Here is a 19,818-nt window from a genome sequence, read left to right as displayed (position 1 = left end):
GTTATACTGTTACACTAGTTACTGGCTAGCTAGGTTTTCATCTGTGTCTGGTGTTAGCTAGTTACTGGCTAGCTAGGTCTTCATCTGTGTCTGGTGTTAGCTAGTTACTGGCTAGCAAGGTCTTCATCTGTGTCTGGTGTTAGCTAGTTACTGGCTAGCTAGGTCTTCATCTGTGTCTGGTGTTAGCTAGTTACTGGCTGGCTAGGTCTTCATCTGTGTCTGGTGTTAGCTAGTTACTGGCTAGCTAGGTCTTCATCTGTGTCTGGTGTTAGCTAGTTACTGACTAGTTAGGTCCTCATCTGTGTCTGGTGTTAGCTAGTTACTGGCTAGCTAGGTCTTCAGCTGTGTCTGGTGTTAGCTAGTTACTGGCTAGCTAGGTCTTCATCTGTGTCTGGTGGTAGCTAGTTACTGTCTGGCTAGGTCTTCATCTGTGTCTGGTGTTAGCTAGTTACTGGCTAGCTAGGTCTTCATCTGTGTCTGGTGGTAGCTAGTTACTGGCTAGCTAGGTCTTCATCTGTGTCTGGTGGTAGCTAGTTACTGTCTGGCTAGGTCCTCATCTGTGTCTGGTGTTAGCTAGTTACTGGCTGGCTAGGTCTTCATCTGTGTCTGGTGTTAGCTAGTTACTGGCTGGCTAGGACTTCAACCAGCATGACACAAAGGGGGGGGGGGGTCATTCAAAACTCAGTTGTCATGTCAACACATCTGTCCGTGCTGCTGTGAACCGCATCACAAGAGACATGCCAGACGGGAGATATATATATATATATATATATATATATATATATATATATATATATATATATTTTTTTTTTTTTTTTTTTATTTTTTAATTTTTTAAATGGACACCATTGATGCAATTTCAATGTTGTTTGAGTTGATTTTGTGTTTCACCAAATTAGCTTGAGATGGTTTTACTGCAACACTGCTCACTGTATCCGAAGTTTCTTGGCATTGGTGTTTTCAAAGAGCCTGTCAGTCAAGACGAGCTCATGAATATAAGCTCCCTGTTCACTCAGCCTGTCTTTTCAAACTTCCTGGTAGTTAGTCCTGAGAGAAAATTTACTTTTTCAAAAATGTTCAGCATTTCTACCCCCCCCCCCCCCCAAATGTTATTTATTTATTATACATGATATTTAAGTTACTCAAAATACTATTTTACATGGGAATCAAAATGACTGTCCGGGACCTTTAAACTAGAAGTAGACTGTACAGATCGTGTAAATAGAACATGTTTAATTAGTCCACATTTGCCCACTCCGTACTGTATCTTTACTATGTAAATGAAAAGATAAGTGTTGATGGGAAGGATGTGTGTCAACATGTTGGTAAATGAGAGGAGGAATACAATATGGCATCAGTGACATTTCAATCACGAGTAAGCTAGACTACATTCCTTTATGCGTTCTATTGTTCTAGCGCGTTCTAATAAGGAATAGGCTGCCATTTTGGACGTAGACCCTCACTTCCTTCTGGAAAACAATTAGCCAATTACGTAACTGCTCTTCACATGATGTTTTAACCATTATAAAGATGGTTGACCTTTTAGCTGCCACAACCTGCTGACGATATATAATATCTCACTGGCTCAGATGAATCCTCAGATAACTGGAAGCCACTGTGAAACCAAAGTTCAGCAGAAGTGCTGTGACAGTCCCCCTTGAAAGAAGACATTTATAGGGTAAAGGTCACACAAGGTAGGCAGGACACACGCAACAGTCAACCAGCTGACAGTAGAGAGGCTAGATACCCCTTGGCAGTGAACTAGCTGACAGTAGATAGGCTAGATACACGCAACAGTCAACCAGCTGACAGTAGAGAGGCTAGATACACTCGGCAGTCAACCAGCTGACAGGTGAGAGGCTAGATACACTCGGTAGTCAACCAGCTGACAGGTGAGAGGCTAGATACACCTGGCAGTCAACCAGCTGACAGTAGATAGGCTAGATACACTCGGCAGTCAACCAGCTGACAGTAGATAGGCTAGATACACTCGGCAGTCAACCAGCTGACAGTAGAGAGGCTAGATACACTCGGCAGTCAACCAGCTGACAGGTGAGAGGCTAGATACACTCGGCAGTCAACCAGCTGACAGTAGAGAGGCCATTCAGTTCCTTTTGTGGTCTACAACCATCCTGAGACCCTTTCTGGGTGAACAATAAAGCCAGCAGCTGAAAGAGAGAGAGAGACGGAGAACTGTACCTCCGTTGGGTGAGGAAGACTTCACTATCCAGCCGGTCGCCATGAGATTCCCCAAGCTGCCCAACCCAGGTCTGGATGACCGAATCCCGTCTCATAAAGAGCTGGAGAGAATGGAGAAGGAGGAGGCTGGGGACAGGCCCAAATGGGACAACAAGACCCAGTACATGCTGACCTGTGTGGGCTTCTGTGTGGGGCTGGGGAACGTGTGGAGGTTCCCTTACCTGTGTCAGAGCCATGGAGGAGGTAGGGGAGAAAGAGGGGAGGCGGTTTGATTGTTTGCAAATTAATGAAAAGGAATTTGAGTTATGCATTTTTTCACAGTAGGAATTAAACAGGGAAAACTACAAACTATAGTGAGATTACAAAACATTAGGAACACCTGCTCTTTCAATGACATGCACTGACCAGGTGAATCCAGGTGAAAGCTATGATCCCTTATTGATGTCACCTGTTAAATCCACTTCAATCAGTGTAGATGAAGAAGAGGAGACAGGTTGAAGAAGGATTTTTAAACCTTGAGACAATTGAGACATGAATTGTGTACATGTGTCATTCAGAGGGTGAATGGGGCAAGGCAACACATTTAAGTGCCTTTGAACGGAGTATGATTGCAGGTGCCAGGCGCACCAGTTTTTAGTGTGTCAAGAACTGCAAAGCTGCTGGGTTTTTCACGCTCAACAGTTTCCCGTGTGTATCAAGAATGGTCCACCACCCAAAAGACATGGGCCATCATCCCTGTGGAACGCTTTCGACACCTTATAGAGTCCATGACCAGACGACTTGAGTCTGTTCTGAGGGCAAAAAAAAAAAGTCTACATTGGGAAGGTGTTGCTAATGTTTTGTACACTCAGCGTACATACCCTTTACATAAGTAGTTAAAAAGGTGGAATACACTGTATACAATTAGTAGGATAATTTATCTGCACATACAGAGATAGCAGAATACTATATTGATTATGATATGAGTTGTCTGATTGAATAACGAGTGACTGTCCATTTGTTTTGTGGTATGGGTGAAAGTAAATGTTACTCTAGATGATTACGACAGATAGGGAACTGTCGTAAATTTCATTTGGGATTCATCAAAACCCAATAATGTACAGTATTTTGAGAGGATTGCTAGTCATGGTTTGAAATCTTAACAAGTAAACAAAACAAATGTGTATGTGTGTTTGTCCTCTGTATGCATTGCTGTACCTAGTTTGCATAATTGTTTTGACGCTTCAACACTAATAATTAATAACACTTTAAAGTAACTGTCCAATGATTCCAGATCTCTATTAAATATGACCTATATTTACTTACAATAGGAGTTAAATATTTACAAAACCATGGTAATTAAGTACGTTAAAAATAAGGTTTTCTGTGTTGGAATGGTGTGGGCGTACACTGGTCATTAAAATAATAGACCGCTGATTGGCCAGTTTATCCTCATCTAGAATTCTGATTGGCCAGTTTATCCTCCTCTAGACTTCTGATTGGGCAGCTTATCCTCGTCTAGACTTCTGATTGGCCAGCTCATCCTCCTCAGGAGTATGGCATCATACTCTATTAGGAAATAGCAAGTTTGAGGTGGGGTTTTTGAGCTTTGGCCACAAATATGTGCATAGGGTGGCAGGTAGCCTAGCGGTGGGCCGGTAACTGAAAGGTTGCTGGTTTGACTCCCCGGGCCAACTAGGTTAAAAATCTGTTAATGTGCTCTTGAGCAAGGCACTTAACCCTAGTTGCTCTGGATGAGAGCGTCTACTAAATAACTAAAATGTCAAATGTAGGACGAGTCAACAACATTATTTGGGTAATAAGATATAAGAGATAACAGAATATGAGCTTTTAAAAAGAGGGATTTTTCACTGGAGAGTTAATTTAAAATGGTATTCTTTGAAAATCTTCAACACTAACACTTTTATAACACAATAATACAACTGTTACTGTTGTAATATTGGAGATGTGGTCAGTGGAGTATTGTTGATCTGTCAACTGATCAAAACAACCAACAAGAGATTCCAATTCCAATCTTGTATTCCAAAGGAGCGTTTATGATCCCGTTCCTGATCTTGCTGGTTCTGGAGGGGATTCCACTGCTGCACCTGGAGTTTGCTATCGGACAGCGCCTCAGGAGCGGCAGTGTGGGAGTGTGGGGCTCTGTCAACCCTTACCTCACTGGCATTGGTGGGTGACGGTCCATTCTTGATTACGGTATCTGTGTGGAATTCCTGTGATCATGTGATCAAAACCCTTGCGGCTTCAGGAATATGGTTATAAGTAGCTATAAGTTTGTATGTTTCGCAATATTATGTATTATGTATAGCATACTTTAATATACAGTCCCAGTCAAAAGTTTGGAAACAGCTACTCATTCAAGAGTTTTGCTATATTTTTATAGTAATAGTGAAGATATCCAAACTATGAAACAACACACATGGAATCATGTAGTAACCAAAAAAAGTGATAAACAAATCAAAATATATTTTATATTTCAAATCAAATCAACGTTTATTTGAGAATCTTCAAAGTAGCCACCCTTTGCCTTGATGACAACTTTGCACACTCTTGGCATTCTCTCAACCAGCTGAATGAGGTAGTCACTTGGAATGCATTTCATTTAACAGCTGTGCAAAGTTGTAGAATTCTATTTGTAGAATTTATTTTCTTCTTAATGCTTTGAGCCAATCAGTTGAGTTGTGACAAGGTGCCTTGGTATACAGAAGATAGTCCTATTTGGTAAAAGACCAAGTCCATATTATGGCAAGAACAGCTCAATTAAGCAAAGAGAAATGACAGTCCATCATTACTTTAAGACATGAAGGTCAGTCAATCTGGAAAATTCCAAGAACTTTGTAAGTTTCTTCAAGTGCAGTCGCAAAAACCATGAAGTCCTATGATGAAACTGGCTTTCATGAGGATCGCCACAATTGCTGCAAAGAAGTCACTATTAAAGGACACCAATAACAAAAAGAGACTTGCTTGGGCCAAGAAACACGAGCAATGGACATTAGACCGGTGGAAATCTATCCTTTGGTCTGATGAGTCCAAATTTGAGAGTTTTGGTTCTAACTGCCATGTCTTTGTGAGATGCAGAGTAGGTGAATGGATGATCTTTGCATGTGTGGTTCCCACCGTGAAGCATGGAGGAGGTGGTGTGATGGTGTGGGGGTGCTTTGCTGGTGACACTGTCTGTGATTTATTTAGAATTCAAGGCACATTTAACCAGCATGGCTACCACAGCATTCTGCAGCGATACGCCACCCCATCTGGTTTGAGCTTAGTGGGACTATCAATTGTTTTTTAACAATGACCCAAAACACCACCTCCAGGCTCCTTAAGAGCTGTTTGATCAAATCAAATCGAATCAAATTTTATTAGTCACATACACATGGTTAGCAGATGTTAATGCGAGTGTAGCGAAATGCTTGTGCTTCTAGTTGCGACAATGCAGTAATAACAACAAGTAATCTAACCTAACAATTCCACAACTACTACCTTATACACGCAAGTGTAAAGGGATAAAGAATATGTACGTAAAGATATATGAATGAGTGATGGTACAGAACGGCATAGGCAAGATGCAGTACATGGTATAGAGTACGGTATATACCTATGAGATGAGTACTGTAGGGTATGTAAACATAAAGTGGCATAGTATAAAGTGGCTAGTGGTCCATGTATTACATAAGATGGCAAGATGCAGTAGATGATATAGAGTACAGTATATACATATACATAAGAGATGTGTAATGTAGGGTATGTAAACATTGTATTAGGTGGCATTGTTTAAAGTGGCTGGTGGTACGTTTTTACATAATTTCCATCAATTCCCATTTTTAAAGTGGCTGGAGTTGAGTCAGTATGTTGGCAGCGGCCGCTAGATGTTAGTGGTGGCTGTTTAACAGTCTGATGGCCTTGAGATAGAAGCTGTTTTTCAGTCTCTCGGTCCCTGCATTGATACACCTGTACTGACCTCGCCTTCTGGATGATAGCGGGGTGAACAGGCAGTGGCTTGGGTGGTTGTTGTCCTTGATGATCTTTATGGCCTTCCTGTGACATCGGGTGGTGTAGGTGTCCTGGAGGGTGGGTAGTTTGCCCCGGGTGATGCGTTCTGCAGACCTCACTACCCTCTGGAGAGCCTTACGGTTGTGGGCGGAGCAGTTGCCGTACCAGGCGGTGATTACAGCCCGACTGGATGCTCTCGATTGTGCATCTGTAGAAGTTTGTGAGTGCTTTTGGTGACAAGCCGAATTTCTTCAGCCTCCTGAGGTTGAAGAGGCGCTGCTGCGCCTTCTTCACAACGCTGTCTGTGTGGGTGGACCAATTCAGTTTGTCCGTGATGTGTACACCGAGGAACTTAAAACTTTCCACCTTCTCCACTACTGACCCGTCGATGTGGATAGGGGGGTGCTCCCTCTGCTGTTTCCTGAAGTCCACAATCATCTCCTTTGTTTTGTTGACTTTGAGTGTGAGGTTATTTTCCTGACACCACACTCCGAGGGCCCTCACCTCCTCCCTGTAGGCCGTCTCGTCGTTGTTGGTAATCAAGCCTACCACTGTAGTGTCGTCCGCAAACTTGATGATTGAGTTGGAGGCGTGCATGGCCACGCAGTCGTGGGTGAACAGGGAGTACAGGAGAGGGCTCAGAACGCACCCTTGTGGGGCCCCAGTGTTGAGGATCAGCGGGGTGGAGATGTTGTTACCTACCCTCACCACCTGGGGGCGGCCCGTCAGGAAGTCCAGGACCCAGTTGCACAGGGCGGGGTCGAGACCCAGGGTCTCGAGCTTGATGACGAGTTTGGAGGGTACTATGGTGTTAAATGCTGAGCTGTAGTCGATGAACAGCATTCTCACATAGGTATTCCTCTTGTCCAGATGGGTTAGGGCAGTGTGCAGTGTGGTTGCGATTGCCTCGTCTGTGGACCTATTGGGTCGGTAGGCAAATTGGAGTGGGTCTAGGGTGTCCGGTAGGGTGGAGGTGATATGGTCCTTGACTAGTCTCTCAAAGCACTTCATGATGACGGAAGCGAGTGCTACGGGGCGGTAGTCGTTTAGCTCAGTTACCTTAGCTTTCTTGGGAACAGGAACAATGGTGGCCCTCTTGAAGCATGTGGGAACAGCAGACTGGGATAAGGATTGATTGAATATGTCCGTAAACACACCAGCCAGCTGGTCTGCGCATGCTCTGAGGACGCGGCTGGGAATGCCGTCTGGGCCTGCAGCCTTGCGAGGGTTAACACGTTTAAATGTTTTACTCACCTCGGCTGCAGTGAAGGAGAGCCCGCAGGTTTTGGTAGCGGGCTGTGTCAGTGGCACTGTATTGTCCTCAAAGCGGGCAAAAAAGATATTTAGCCTGTCTGGGAGCAAGACATCCTGGTCCGCGACGGGGCTGGTTTTCTTTTTGTAATCCGTGATAGACTGTAGACCCTGCCACATACCTCTTGTGTCTGAGCTGTTGAATTGCGATTCTATTTTGTCTCTGTACTGGGACTTAGCCTGTTTGATAGCCTTGCGGAGAGAATAGCTACACTGTGTGTATTCGGTCATGTTTCCGGTCACCTTGCCCTGGTTAAAAGCAGTGGTTCGCGCTTTCAGTTTCACGCGAATGCTGCCGTCAATCCACGGTTTCTGGTTTGGGAATGTTTTAATCGTTGCTGTGGGTACGACATCGTCAATGCACTTCCTAATGAACTCGCTCACCGAATCAGCATATTCTTCAATGTTGTTGTTGGACGCAATGCGGAACATATTCCAATCCGCGTGATCGAAGCAGTCTTGAAGCGTGGAATCAGATTGGTCGGACCAGTGTTGAACAGACCTGAGTGCGGGAGCTTGCTGTTTTAGTTTCTGTTTGTAGGCTGGAATCAACAAAATGGAGTCGTGGTCAGCTTTTCCGAAAGGGGGGCGGGGGAGGGCCTTATATGCGTCGCGGAAGTTAGTATAACAATGATCCAGAGTTTTGCCAGCCCTGGTAGGACAATCGATGTGCTGATAGAATTTAGGGAGTTTTGTTTTTAGATTAGCCTTGTTAAAATCCCCAGCTACGATGAATGCAGCCTCAGGGTGTGTGGTTTCCAGTTTAAAGAGAGTCAGATAGAGTTCGTTCAGGGCCGTCGATGTGTCTGCTTGGGGGGGAATATATACGGCTGTGATTATGACCGAAGAGAATTCCCTTGGTAGATAATGCGGTCGACATTTGATTGTGAGGAGTTCTAGATCAGGTGAACAGAATGACTTGAGTTCCTGAGTGTTGTTATGATGATCACACCACGTCTCGTTAATCATGAGGCATACCCCCCCGCCCCTCTTCTTACCAGAAAGATGTTTGTTTCTGTCTGCGCGATGCGTGAAGAAACCAGCTAGCTGCACCGACTCCGTTAGCGTCTTTTGAGTTAGCCATGTTTCCGTGAAGCAGAGCACGTTGCAATCCCTGATGTCTCTCTGGAATGTTACCCGTGCTCGGATTTCATCGACCTTATTGTCAAGAGACTGGACATTGGCGAGTAGTATGCTAGGGAGTGGAGCGCGATGTGCCCGTCTCCGAAGCCTGACCAGGAGACCGCTATGTTTTCCCCTTTTACGGCGTCGCGTAGGCTCCCCGGCTGGGATCAGGTCCATTGTATTGGGTGGAAGGCAAAACACTGGATCCGTTTCGGGAAAGTCATATTCCTGGTAGGAAAGGTGGTTAGTTGACGTTACTCGTATATTCAGTAGTTCCTCCCGACTGTATGTAATGAAATCTAAGATCACCTGGGGAACCAATGTAAGAAATAACACATAAAAAAACAAAATACTGCATATTTTCCAAGGAACGCGAAGCGAGGCTGCCATCTCGCTCGGCGCCGGAAGTTCAAGTTCAAGATCAAGAAGGAGAGTGATGGAGTGTTGCATCAGATGATCTGCCCTTCACAATCACCCGACCTCAACCCAATTGAGATGGTTTGGATGAGTTGGACCGCAGAGTGAAGGAAAAGCAGCCAACAAGTGCTCAGCATATGTGGGAACTCTTTACATCGTTTTGGAAAATCATTCATGAAGCTGGTTGAGAGAATGCCAAGAGTGTGCAAAGCTGTCATCAAAGCAAAGGGTGGCTACTTTGAAAAATCTCTAATATAAAAGATATGTTGATTTGTTTAACACTTCTTTGGTTACTACATGATTCCATATGTGTTATTCCGTAGTTTTGATGTATTCTATTCTACAATGTAGAAAACAGTTTAAAAAAATAATAAAGAAAAACCCTTGAATGAGTATGTGTGTCCAAACTTTTGACTGGTACTCTGTATACTGTATATACTTGGACATAGCATACTTGAATCAACTTGAATATGCTTATAATTCACTGGAATGTACAGGGAATGTAAAGGGCATTTGTTGTGAAACAGGTATTGCCTCCATGTTGGTTTCTTTCCTGGTTGGGATGTACTACAACACTATCATGGCCTGGATCATGTGGTACCTCTTCAACTCCTTCCAGGACCCTCTGCCTTGGAGTCAGTGTCCCCTCAATGCAAACAAGACAGGTACAGACTTTCCTTCGTGAGTAACAGTTGGTATTGGAAGCGTCCTTAACTCAATACGTAGCTACCTCGGTTACCTAGCTACCTCGGTTACCCAGCTACCTCGGTTACCCAGCTACCTCGGTTACCCAGCTACCTCGGTTACCCAGCTACCTCGGTTACCCAGCTACCTCGGTTACCCAGCTACCTCGGTTAAGATGTCTAGACCTCTTGGCGTAAAGGTTTAAGGTGTTGGCTTGGCAGTCGCTGGATCCGGGTTCGAGTCCCGGTCAGGGCTACCCCCCCATGAATTCACTACAGTATCATCAAAACCTGGACCAAGAAAATATGTATTTTAACTTAGCTAGCTAGCCTAATACCAGCATGATAGCAAGCAGGATCAGCTCACGGGTTAACTGACAACGTCACGAAAACGATGCACACACGGCGATGGGGAAGAGGTCCGTGTGTAATTATTTAAGATGTTCAGATAGCTAGCAACTAGCATATAACTATATGAATATATATCTATCTATATATATATATAACTAAGCTAGCAACAATGACAAGAAGCTGCCTTGAGGGGGAATCGTAGGTAGCTGTTATTAATACCATGTGGTTTTGAGGTGTTTCTGACTCGTCTCGTCTATGCCGAATCATGCCGAATCATGCTTTTTCATGCTGTATCATTCTGTATCTTGCTGAATCATGCTGAATACATTGGCAGTAGATAGCTAGCTAGTCAAACATTGAGAATTCAGACCGACCCAACTTCTATCTCATTTTCATCTTAGCTGTTATCATTTTAGATCCAGACAGGCCGTTAAACAGTTTGAATATCGGCAGGTCTGGTGTCAGAGTGCGCACGGAGCTCCTCCGTGGATTACTTCTGGTACAGAGAGACACTGAACACCTCGACGGCCATAGATTTATCCGGAGGCCTTCAGTGGTGGATGGTGCTAGCCCTGGTGTCTGCCTGGACTTTACTCTATGTCTGCTGTATCAGGGGGATTGAGACTACTGGCAAGGTACCATCTCAGATTCCCTCTCTCTCTGTTTATGAGGGAGGTCAAATTTCAGTAAAAATAATGGCCTGCCTTGGGAATGGTGCCAGTTGTCTTATCGCTGATGTTTCTCTGTATCTCTCTCTGTCTCTCTCTCCCTCTGTCCCTCTCTCTCTCTCTCTCTGTCTCTCTCTGTGTCCCTCTCGCTCTGTCTCTGTCTCTCTGTCTCCCCTCTCTTTCTTTCTGTCTCTCTCTCTCTCTCTGTCTCTGTCTCTCTCTCTGTCTCTCTCTCTGTCTCTCTCTCTCTCTCTCTCTGTTTCTCTCTCTCTGTTTCTCTCTCTCTCTGTGTCTCTGTCTCTCTCTGTCTCTGTCTCTCTCTCTCTCTGTGTCTCTCTCTCTGTCCCTCTGTCTCTCTCTCTGTCCCTCTGTCTTTGTCTCTATCTCTCTCTCTCTCTCTCTCTCTGTCTCCATTCATAAGTGGTTCTGGATTCAGTTTATGTAACAGTTCTAGAATCTCTCTCATTCTCATCAGGCTGTGTACATAACATCCACTCTGCCCTACTTGGTGCTCACCATCTTCCTGATCAGAGGACTGACTCTGAAAGGTTCTCTGGATGGAGTCAAGTTCCTCTTCACACCAGACGTAAGCATTAACAGTATGTGCTAATGTTGTCGTGACACTACAATCAACACAAAGACTGATTTCTTTGTGTCTGTTTTCTATTTCTCCAGGTGAATGAGCTGATGAACCCGTCTACCTGGCTGGATGCAGGTGCCCAGGTGTTCTACTCTTTCTCCTTGGCCTTCGGAGGTCTCATCTCCTTCTCCAGCTACAACTCTGTACAGTAAGCAACTCCTTATTAAAACGTTTTTTTTTTTTTTTAACACTTTTATTGCGGCTGAATCCTCATCCGTGCAGAGAGTAAATCACAGATCCTCATGGACATTATACCAAACGGATCTTGTCAATTTCATCTCTTCAAATAATTTCAGTCATTTTCTTCCACTGTCTGTTTCTCCAGCAACAACTGTGAACAGGACGCTGTCATCATCTCCGTCATCAACGGAGCCACCTCCGTCTACTCTGCTACCGTCATCTACTCCATCATAGGCTTCAGGGCCACGGAGAAGTTTGACGACTGCTCGGATAGGTGAATTCCTAGTTCCTCCTTGGTTGAATCCATACTTTCAATCAAATTCAATGTAGATAGAACTCATATTTGTTGACAACACTGTCAAGTATATGTCAAAATTGGATTTAATAAATAGAGATTACAGGAAGATAATCTAATGAGTTTGGTATTTACTTCTATGTGTTCTCTTGACCCTTCTGAATGTGTTCTCTTCCTAGTAACATCATGGCCCTGCTGAATGTGTTCTCTTCCTAGTGACATCACGGCCCTTATGAATGTGTTCTCTTCCTAGTGACATCACGGCCCTTATGAATGTGTTCTCTTCCTAGTGACATCACGGCCCTGCTGAATGTGTTCTCTTCCTAGTAACACCATGGCCCTGCTGAATGTGTTCTCTTCCTAGTAACACCATGGCCCTGCTGAATGTGTTCTCTTCCTAGTGACATCACGGCCCTTCTGAATGTGTTCTCTTCCTAGTGACATCACGGCCCTTCTGAATGTGTTCTCTTCCTAGTGACATCACGGCCCTGTTGAATGTGTTCTCTTCCTAGTGACATCACGGCCCTGCTGAATGTGTTCTCTTCCTAGTGACATCACGGCCCTTATGAATGTGTTCTCTTCCTAGTGACATCACGGCCCTTATGAATGTGTTCTCTTCCTAGTGACATCATGGCCCTGCTGAATGTGTTCTCTTCCTAGTAACACCATGGCCCTGCTGAATGTGTTCTCTTTCTAGTGACACCATGACCCTGCTGAATGTGTTCTCTTCCTAGTGACACCATGGCCCTGTTGAATGTGTTCTCTTCCTAGTGACATCACGGCCCTTCTGAATGTGTTCTCTTCCTAGTGACATCACGGCCCTGTTGAATGTGTTCTCTTCCTAGTGACATCACGGCCCTGTTGAATGTGTTCTCTTCCTAGTGACATCACGGCCCTGTTGAATGTGTTCTCTTCCTAGTGACATCACGGCCCTTCTGAATGTGTTCTCTTCCTAGTGACATCATGGCCCTGCTGAATGTGTTCTCTTCCTAGTAACACCATGGCCCTGCTGAATGTGTTCTCTTTCTAGTGACACCATGACCCTGCTGAATGTGTTCTCTTCCTAGTGACACCATGGCCCTGTTGAATGTGTTCTCTTCCTAGTGACATCACGGCCCTTCTGAATGTGTTCTCTTCCTAGTGACATCACGGCCCTGTTGAATGTGTTCTCTTCCTAGTGACATCACGGCCCTTCTGAATGTGTTCTCTTCCTAGTGACATCACGGCCCTGCTGAATGTGTTCTCTTCCTAGTGACATCACGGCCCTTCTGAATGTGTTCTCTTCCTAGTGACATCACGGCCCTTCTGAATGTGTTCTCTTCCTAGTAACACCATGGCCCTGCTGAATGTGTTCTCTTTCTAGTGACACCATGACCCTGCTGAATGTGTTCTCTTCCTAGTAACACCATGGCCCTTATGAATGCATTTGATCTCCCTGAGCACTACTTCACTGTGAACAACTATGAGGAAGTTCTCCAAGGTCTCAACAGCACATCGCCAGACATCATCCAGGGATTAAACCTGAAGACCTGTGATCTACAGCAGTTTCTCAGTCAGGTAGTGAAATTACACCATGTCCAATCCAAGACATATCATTCACTCTAAGGGACACCAGAACTTACTTATGTCCGTACTGTGTTTCCTGTATCCGTACTGTGTTTCCTGTATCCGTACTGTGTTTCCTGTATCCGTACTGTGTTTCCTGTATCCGTACTGTGTTTCCTGTGTACATACTGTGTTTCCTGTATACATACTGTGTTTCCTGTATACATACTGTGTTTCCTGTATCCGTACTGTGTTTCCTGTATCCGTACTGTGTTTCCTGTATACATACTGTGTTTCCTGTATACGTACTGTGTTTCCTGTATACGTACTGTGTTTCCTGTACCCGTACTGTGTTTCCTGTATCCGTACTGTGTTTCCTGTAGGGTGTGGAGGGAACTGGTTTGGCCTTCATCGTGTTCACAGAAGCCATCACCAAGATGCCTGTCTCTCCTCTCTGGTCCATCCTGTTCTTCATCATGCTCTTCTGTCTGGGACTGTCCACCATGTTTGGGAACATAGAGGGGGTCGTGGTGCCCCTTCAGGATCTGAACATCTTCCCTAAAAGGTGTCCCAAAGAAGTCTTGACAGGTTAGTGACATACAGAAGCTGAGATTCTTCTTCTTCTAAACTGCACTAAATCAAAATGTCTTCAAACCAAGGCATTGTCTTCAACATCCCAGTTGTTCAGGGATTGAGATCACACGCTTGTTATTGACCTTTAAAAGGGGGTGTATCCCTCTGAACATCCAATGACCTTTAAAAGGGGGTGTATCCCTCTGAACATCCAATGACCTTTATTAAAAGGGGGTGTATCCCTCTGAACATCCAATGACCTTTAAAAGGGGGTGTATCCCTCTGAACATCCAATGACCTTTAAAAGGGGGTGTATCCCTCTGAACATCCAATGACCTTTAAAAGGGGGTGTATCCCTCTGAACATCCAATGAGGTTGAGCACCCCTGAAAGAACCTTGGTTGTCAACGTTTAAACAACCGTCTTTGTTTTGTCTTCTTTCAGGTGTCACTTGTATTGTTTGTTTCACCGTCGCTCTCATATTCACCCAGCGGTCTGGTAACTACTGGCTGGCTCTGTTCGACAGCTTTGCCGGCTCCATCCCTCTCCTAGTCATCGCCTTCTGCGAAATGGTGTCTGTTGTTTACATCTATGGGATAGACAGGTGAGTCCAGATACTGAAACACCACGAAATAAAATAGAACTGAATAGAATAGAAAATACTTAATTGTCAAAGCTATGTGGAGATATAGAGTAGATGTCACACCATTTGGACACACCTACTCATTCAAGGGTTCTTCTTAATATTTTGCTATTTTCTACAGTGTAGAATAATAGTGAAGACATAAAAACTATGAAATAACACATATTGAATCATGTAGTAGCCAAAAAAGTGTTAAACAAATCAAAATATATTAAACCCTTAGGTAAGACGATGTGTAAACCCTTAGGTAAGACGATGTGTAGACCCTTAGGTAAGACGATGTGTAGACCCTTAGGTAAGACGATGTGTAGACCCTTAGGTAAGACGATGTGTAGGGGCTTAGGTAAGACGATGTGTAAACCCTTAGGTAAAACGATGTGTAGACCCTTAGGTAAGACGATGTGTAAACCAATAGGTAAGACGGTGTAGACCCTTAGGTAAGACGATGTGTTGACCCTTAGGTAAGACGATGTGTAGACCCTTAGGTAAGACGATGTGTAGACCCTTAGGTAAGACGATGTGTAAACCCTTAGATAAGACGATGTGTAGACCCTTAGGTAAGACGATGTGTAAACCCTTAGGTAAGACCATGTGTAGACCCATAGGTAAGATGATGTGTAGACCCTTAGGTAAGACGATATGTAAACCCTTAGGTAAGACGATGTGTAGACCCTTAGGTAAGACGATGTGTAAACCCTTAGGTAAGACGATGTGTAGACCCTTAGGTAAGACGATGTGTAAACCCTTAGGTAAGACGATGTGTAGACCCTTAGGTAAGACGATGTGTAGACCCTTAGGTAAGACGATGTGTAGACCCTTAGGTAAGACGATGTGTGACCCTTAGGTAAGACGATGTGTAGACCCTTAGGTAAGACGATGTGTAGACCCTTAGGTAAGACGATGTGTAAACCCTTAGGTAAGACGATGTGTAAACCCTTAGGTAAGACGATGTGTAAACCCTTAGGTAAGACGATGTGTAGACCCTTAGGTAAGACGATGTGTAAACCCTTAGGTAAGACGATGTGTAGACCCTTAGGTAAGACGATGTGTAAACCCTTAGGTAAGACGATGTGTAGACCCTTAGGTAAGACGATGTGTAGACCCTTAGGTAAGACGATGTGTAGACCCTTAGGTAAGACGATGTGTAAACCCTTAGGTAAGACGATGTGTAGACCCTTAGGTAAGACGATGTGTAAACCCTTAGGTAAGACGATGTGTAGACCAATAGGTAAGATGATGTATCGGGGCTTAGGTAAGACGATGTGTGACCCTTAGGTAAGACGCTGTGTAGACCCTTAGGTAAGACGATGTGTAAACCCTTAGGTAAGACGATGTGTAGACCCTTAGGTAAGACGATGTGTAGACCCTTAGGTAAGACGATGTGTAGGGGCTTAGGTAAGATGATGTGTAGACCCTTAGGTAAGACGATGTGTAAACCCTTAGGTAAGACGATGTGTAAACCCTTAGGTAAGACGATGTGTAGACCCTTAGGTAAGACGATGTGTAAACCCTTAGGTAAGACGATGTGTAGACCCTTAGGTAAGACGATGTGTAAACCCTTAGGTAAGACGATGTGTAAACCCTTAGGTAAGACGATGTGTAGACCCTTAGGTAAGACGATGTGTAGACCCTTAGGTAAGACGATGTGTAGACCCTTACTGTTGGGTTAAATCAAACTTGGGAACATGTATCACAATGTGCACATTCCTCTTCATTGGATATCACGGGGAACGTTCATTCTGATAACCAGCCATTGGAACATCGAAATCCCAGTTAATTCACTCTCCTACTCCGACAGGTTTAACGCAGACATCGAGTTCATGATTGGACACAAGCCCAACCTGTTCTGGCAGGTGACCTGGAGGTTCGTCAGTCCAGTCATCATGCTGGTCATCTTCATCTTCTACTTCGTCACCCAGGTCAGCGGGGAGCTAACCTACCTCGTATGGGACGAAGACGCGGTAAGCCTTGTTGACAGGAAATAGGTCATGAATGTTGTTGATATCATTTACTGCGTCCCAAATGGCACCATATTCCACTACTTTAGACCAGGGTCTATAGGGTAGTAGTGCACTACTTTAGACCAGGGTCTATAGGGTAGTAGTGCACTACTTTAGACCAGGGTCTATAGGGTAGTAGTGTACTACTGTAGACCAGGGTCAGTAGGGTAGTAGTGCACTACTTTAGACCAGGGTCTATAGGGTAGTAGTGCACTACTTTAGACCAGGGTCTATAGGGTAGTAGGGCACTACTTTAGACCAGGGTCTATAGGGTAGTAGTGCACTACTTTAGACCAGGGTCTATAGGGCAGTAGTGCACTACTTTTGACCAGGGCCCGTAGAGGATGCAAACATTGACATGTATGCATTTTCTCCCTTATTCTAAGTAAAGACTTTCACTTGTTGACGTTTAAAGTAAATTTAATAAAATAAGTTATTTTGTTGTTCCCTGATTTCCTTCATCTCCCTGGTTCTAGGAGGAATTCCCTACTCTGGCAGACCGTCAGTATCCCGACTGGATCTACTTCATCATATTTATTTTGGCTGGCATTCCCAGTCTGGCTGTCCCCGGAGTCGCCATATTCAAATTCATCTACAACCGCTGCTGCCTGAAAGACAACGGCTACAGAGAAGACACCGTCAACTCTGTCTCCGCTAAAATACAGATGACAGAAAAAACGATGGACTAAGTAACAGGTTCACCTTCAGATCTGGATTTCAATGAAAACTTGTTGTTTTTTCAGTGTTTTATTTAAAAAAATAATAATCTTTCATCTGGAAGAATTGAAGATGCCCAATACATTACGCAAATTAAGGTGGAGAGCATAGACCAGGAGTCTCCAACAGGTCGACCGCCAGCTCCCAGTAGCACACAGCTCACCAGACTATTCTGAAAGTAGTTCCACCGCAAACTGTCATTAACAAATCTCATAAGTATCAGAAACCGCCAGCTCCCAGTAGCACACAGCTCACCAGACTATTCTGAAAGTAGTTCCACCGCAAACTGTCATTAACAAATCTCATAAGTATCAGAAACCGCAAGCTCCCAGCGACTATCCAATCAAAGCCACATTAACATTATCCCGCCCCCGGGCGACTATCCAATCAAAGCCACATTAACATTATCCCGCCCCCGGGCGACTATCCAATCAAAGCCACATTAACATTATCCCGCCCCCGGGCGACTATCCAATCAAAGCCACATTAACATTATCCCGCCCCCCGGGTTAGCCACTATAGGCTGAAAAAAAAGCCACGACTAACACAATATCTGCCAATTAATTCCCAGCAGTATTGCCCGTGTCTGTCTGTGTGGTACGAGCCTTTGTCTATCAAAAGCGTCTTGTGTGCTGACAGAAATAATTTCCCCAAAAAACTTCTCAATTAAAACTACAAAGTAGGCTTACCTGGCAGAAGTATATCATGAGGAAGTATATCATGAGGAAGTATATCATGAGGAAGTATAATCATGAGGAAGTATAATCATGAGGAAGTATATCATGAGGAAGTATAATCATGAGGAAGTATAATCATGAGGAAGTATAATCATGAGGAAGTATATCATGAGGAAGTATAATCATGAGGAAGTATAATCATGAGGAAGTATATCATGAGGAAGTATAATCATGAGGAAGTATATCATGAGGAAGTATATCATGAGGAAGTATAATCATGAGGAAGTATAATCATGAGGAAGTATATCATGAGGAAGTATAATCATGAGGAAGTATAATCATGAGGAAGTATATCATGAGGAAGTATAATCATGAGGAAGTATATCATGAGGAAGTATATCATGAGGAAGTATATCATGAGGAAGTATAATCATGAGGAAGTATATCATGAGGAAGTATATCATGAGGAAGTATATCATGAGGAAGTATAATCATGAGGAAGTATATCATGAGGAAGTATAATCATGAGGAAGTATAATCATGAGGAAGTATATCAATGTATCTTTGTTATTTGCAAACTTTGCCATGAAATGAGCAGCAGCAGTACAGAACCATCACTAGACTGGAACATTAGACGGCACATTCCTCACTTGCTAGAGTTGCAATTAAAGGGCCAGATGCTCAATTAAAGGAGAATTACACCAAATAAAATCGTTCAGACCTAAATTTGCTTTTTGTCCACTAAGGACCAGGGGAAGAGTTGACAACATGTTGCCCTACTTCCTGTTGTACACTAAGGACCCAGGGAAGAGTTGACAACATAGTGCCCTACTTCCTGTTGTCCACTAAGGACCAGGGGAAGAGTTGACAACATAGTGCCCTACTTCCTGTTGTCCACTAAGGACCAGGGGAAGAGTTGACAACATAGTGCCCTACTTCCTGTTGTACACTAAGGACCCAGGGAAGAGTTGACAACATAGTGCCCTACTTCCTGTTGAACACTAAGGACCCAGGGAAGAGTTGACAACATAGTGCCCTACTTCCTGTTGAACACTAAGGACCCAGGGAAGAGTTGACAACATAGTGCCCTACTTCCTGTTGAACACTAAGGACCAGGGGATGAGTTGCAGGCGGAAGGAGAAGAGAAGAATGGGCCTATTTGAAAGCTAGAATTAGTAGCTCGCAACACGTTTCATTGTTTTTTAAAAGTAGCTCCTCGTGTTAGAAAAGGTTGGAGAACCCTGTCATACAAAATTCTCACCTCACTCTCATATATATATAATAAACAAACAAATTTGTACATTAGAGAATACAACACCATAAGACTGTGAGCTATTGGCTCTAAGGTATTACGTTGTGTACCGTATGGGAATTATTATTTTCAGTTTTGTAAACTTTGTATAAGTGATGCAGAAACCCTTTTTTTTTCTCAAATAATATTCTCAATTTTGTGTAGTATGAATTAAATGGATATATCAGTATTTTTTTCTCCAAAAGAATCATTCGTTTCATGGAAAATTGTAACATACGCACAGTTTCTGTCTTCATGCCTTTTATTTGTTGTTGTTGTTGTTGTTGCAATGTTGAATAAAAAAGACAAAATGTTACAAAACACCTCCAGTGCACTGGCTCACTATTCTGTCCCTGCTTTTACACTATGTTTGTTACTAAGCAACATGTATCTAAGAGACACTGAATGACTCGATGTCGCCAAGTGCAGTGTTACCACGCTGATACAGTAGCCTCTACCTGACCACTGCACAACGATATGGGTCTGTGTCCCGAAGGGCACCCTATTCCCTGCA

At 43.9% G+C, this 19,818-nt stretch overlaps 1 protein-coding gene across 1 annotated transcript; it reads left to right on the top strand.

Moving 5' to 3' along the window:
* The first annotated feature begins 1,709 nt into the window (after positions 1 to 1,709).
* On the top strand, positions 1,710 to 19,586 carry LOC129820308 (sodium-dependent neutral amino acid transporter B(0)AT1-like). Its single transcript, XM_055877377.1, has 12 exons — positions 1,710 to 2,442; positions 4,228 to 4,368; positions 9,570 to 9,707; positions 10,530 to 10,711; positions 11,220 to 11,330; positions 11,420 to 11,532; positions 11,710 to 11,838; positions 13,260 to 13,416; positions 13,788 to 13,992; positions 14,421 to 14,580; positions 16,418 to 16,580; positions 17,096 to 19,586. Exons 1-12 carry the CDS (start codon positions 2,241 to 2,243, stop codon positions 17,306 to 17,308), a joined length of 1,914 nt encoding a protein of 637 aa, XP_055733352.1. The 5' UTR covers positions 1,710 to 2,240; the 3' UTR covers positions 17,309 to 19,586.
* Positions 19,587 to 19,818: the final 232 nt, after the last annotated feature.

This window comes from Salvelinus fontinalis, chromosome 22, assembly GCF_029448725.1.
Source record: "Salvelinus fontinalis isolate EN_2023a chromosome 22, ASM2944872v1, whole genome shotgun sequence".
In the NCBI taxonomy this organism is placed as follows: domain Eukaryota; kingdom Metazoa; phylum Chordata; class Actinopteri; order Salmoniformes; family Salmonidae; genus Salvelinus; species Salvelinus fontinalis.
The sequence above is the reverse complement of the archived record's forward strand: the minus strand, read 5'-3'. Positions and strand labels throughout refer to the sequence as shown.

Coding starts and splice junctions, on each gene's coding strand:
- LOC129820308 (XM_055877377.1), top strand. CDS start 2,241: ATGAGATTCCCCAAGCTGCCCAACCCAGGTCTGGATGACCGAATCCCG. Junction 11,533..11,709: donor TCCAGCTACAACTCTGTACA/GTAAGCAACTCC, acceptor CTGTTTCTCCAG/CAACAACTGTGAACAGGACG. Junction 11,839..13,259: donor TTTGACGACTGCTCGGATAG/GTGAATTCCTAG, acceptor TTCTCTTCCTAG/TAACACCATGGCCCTTATGA.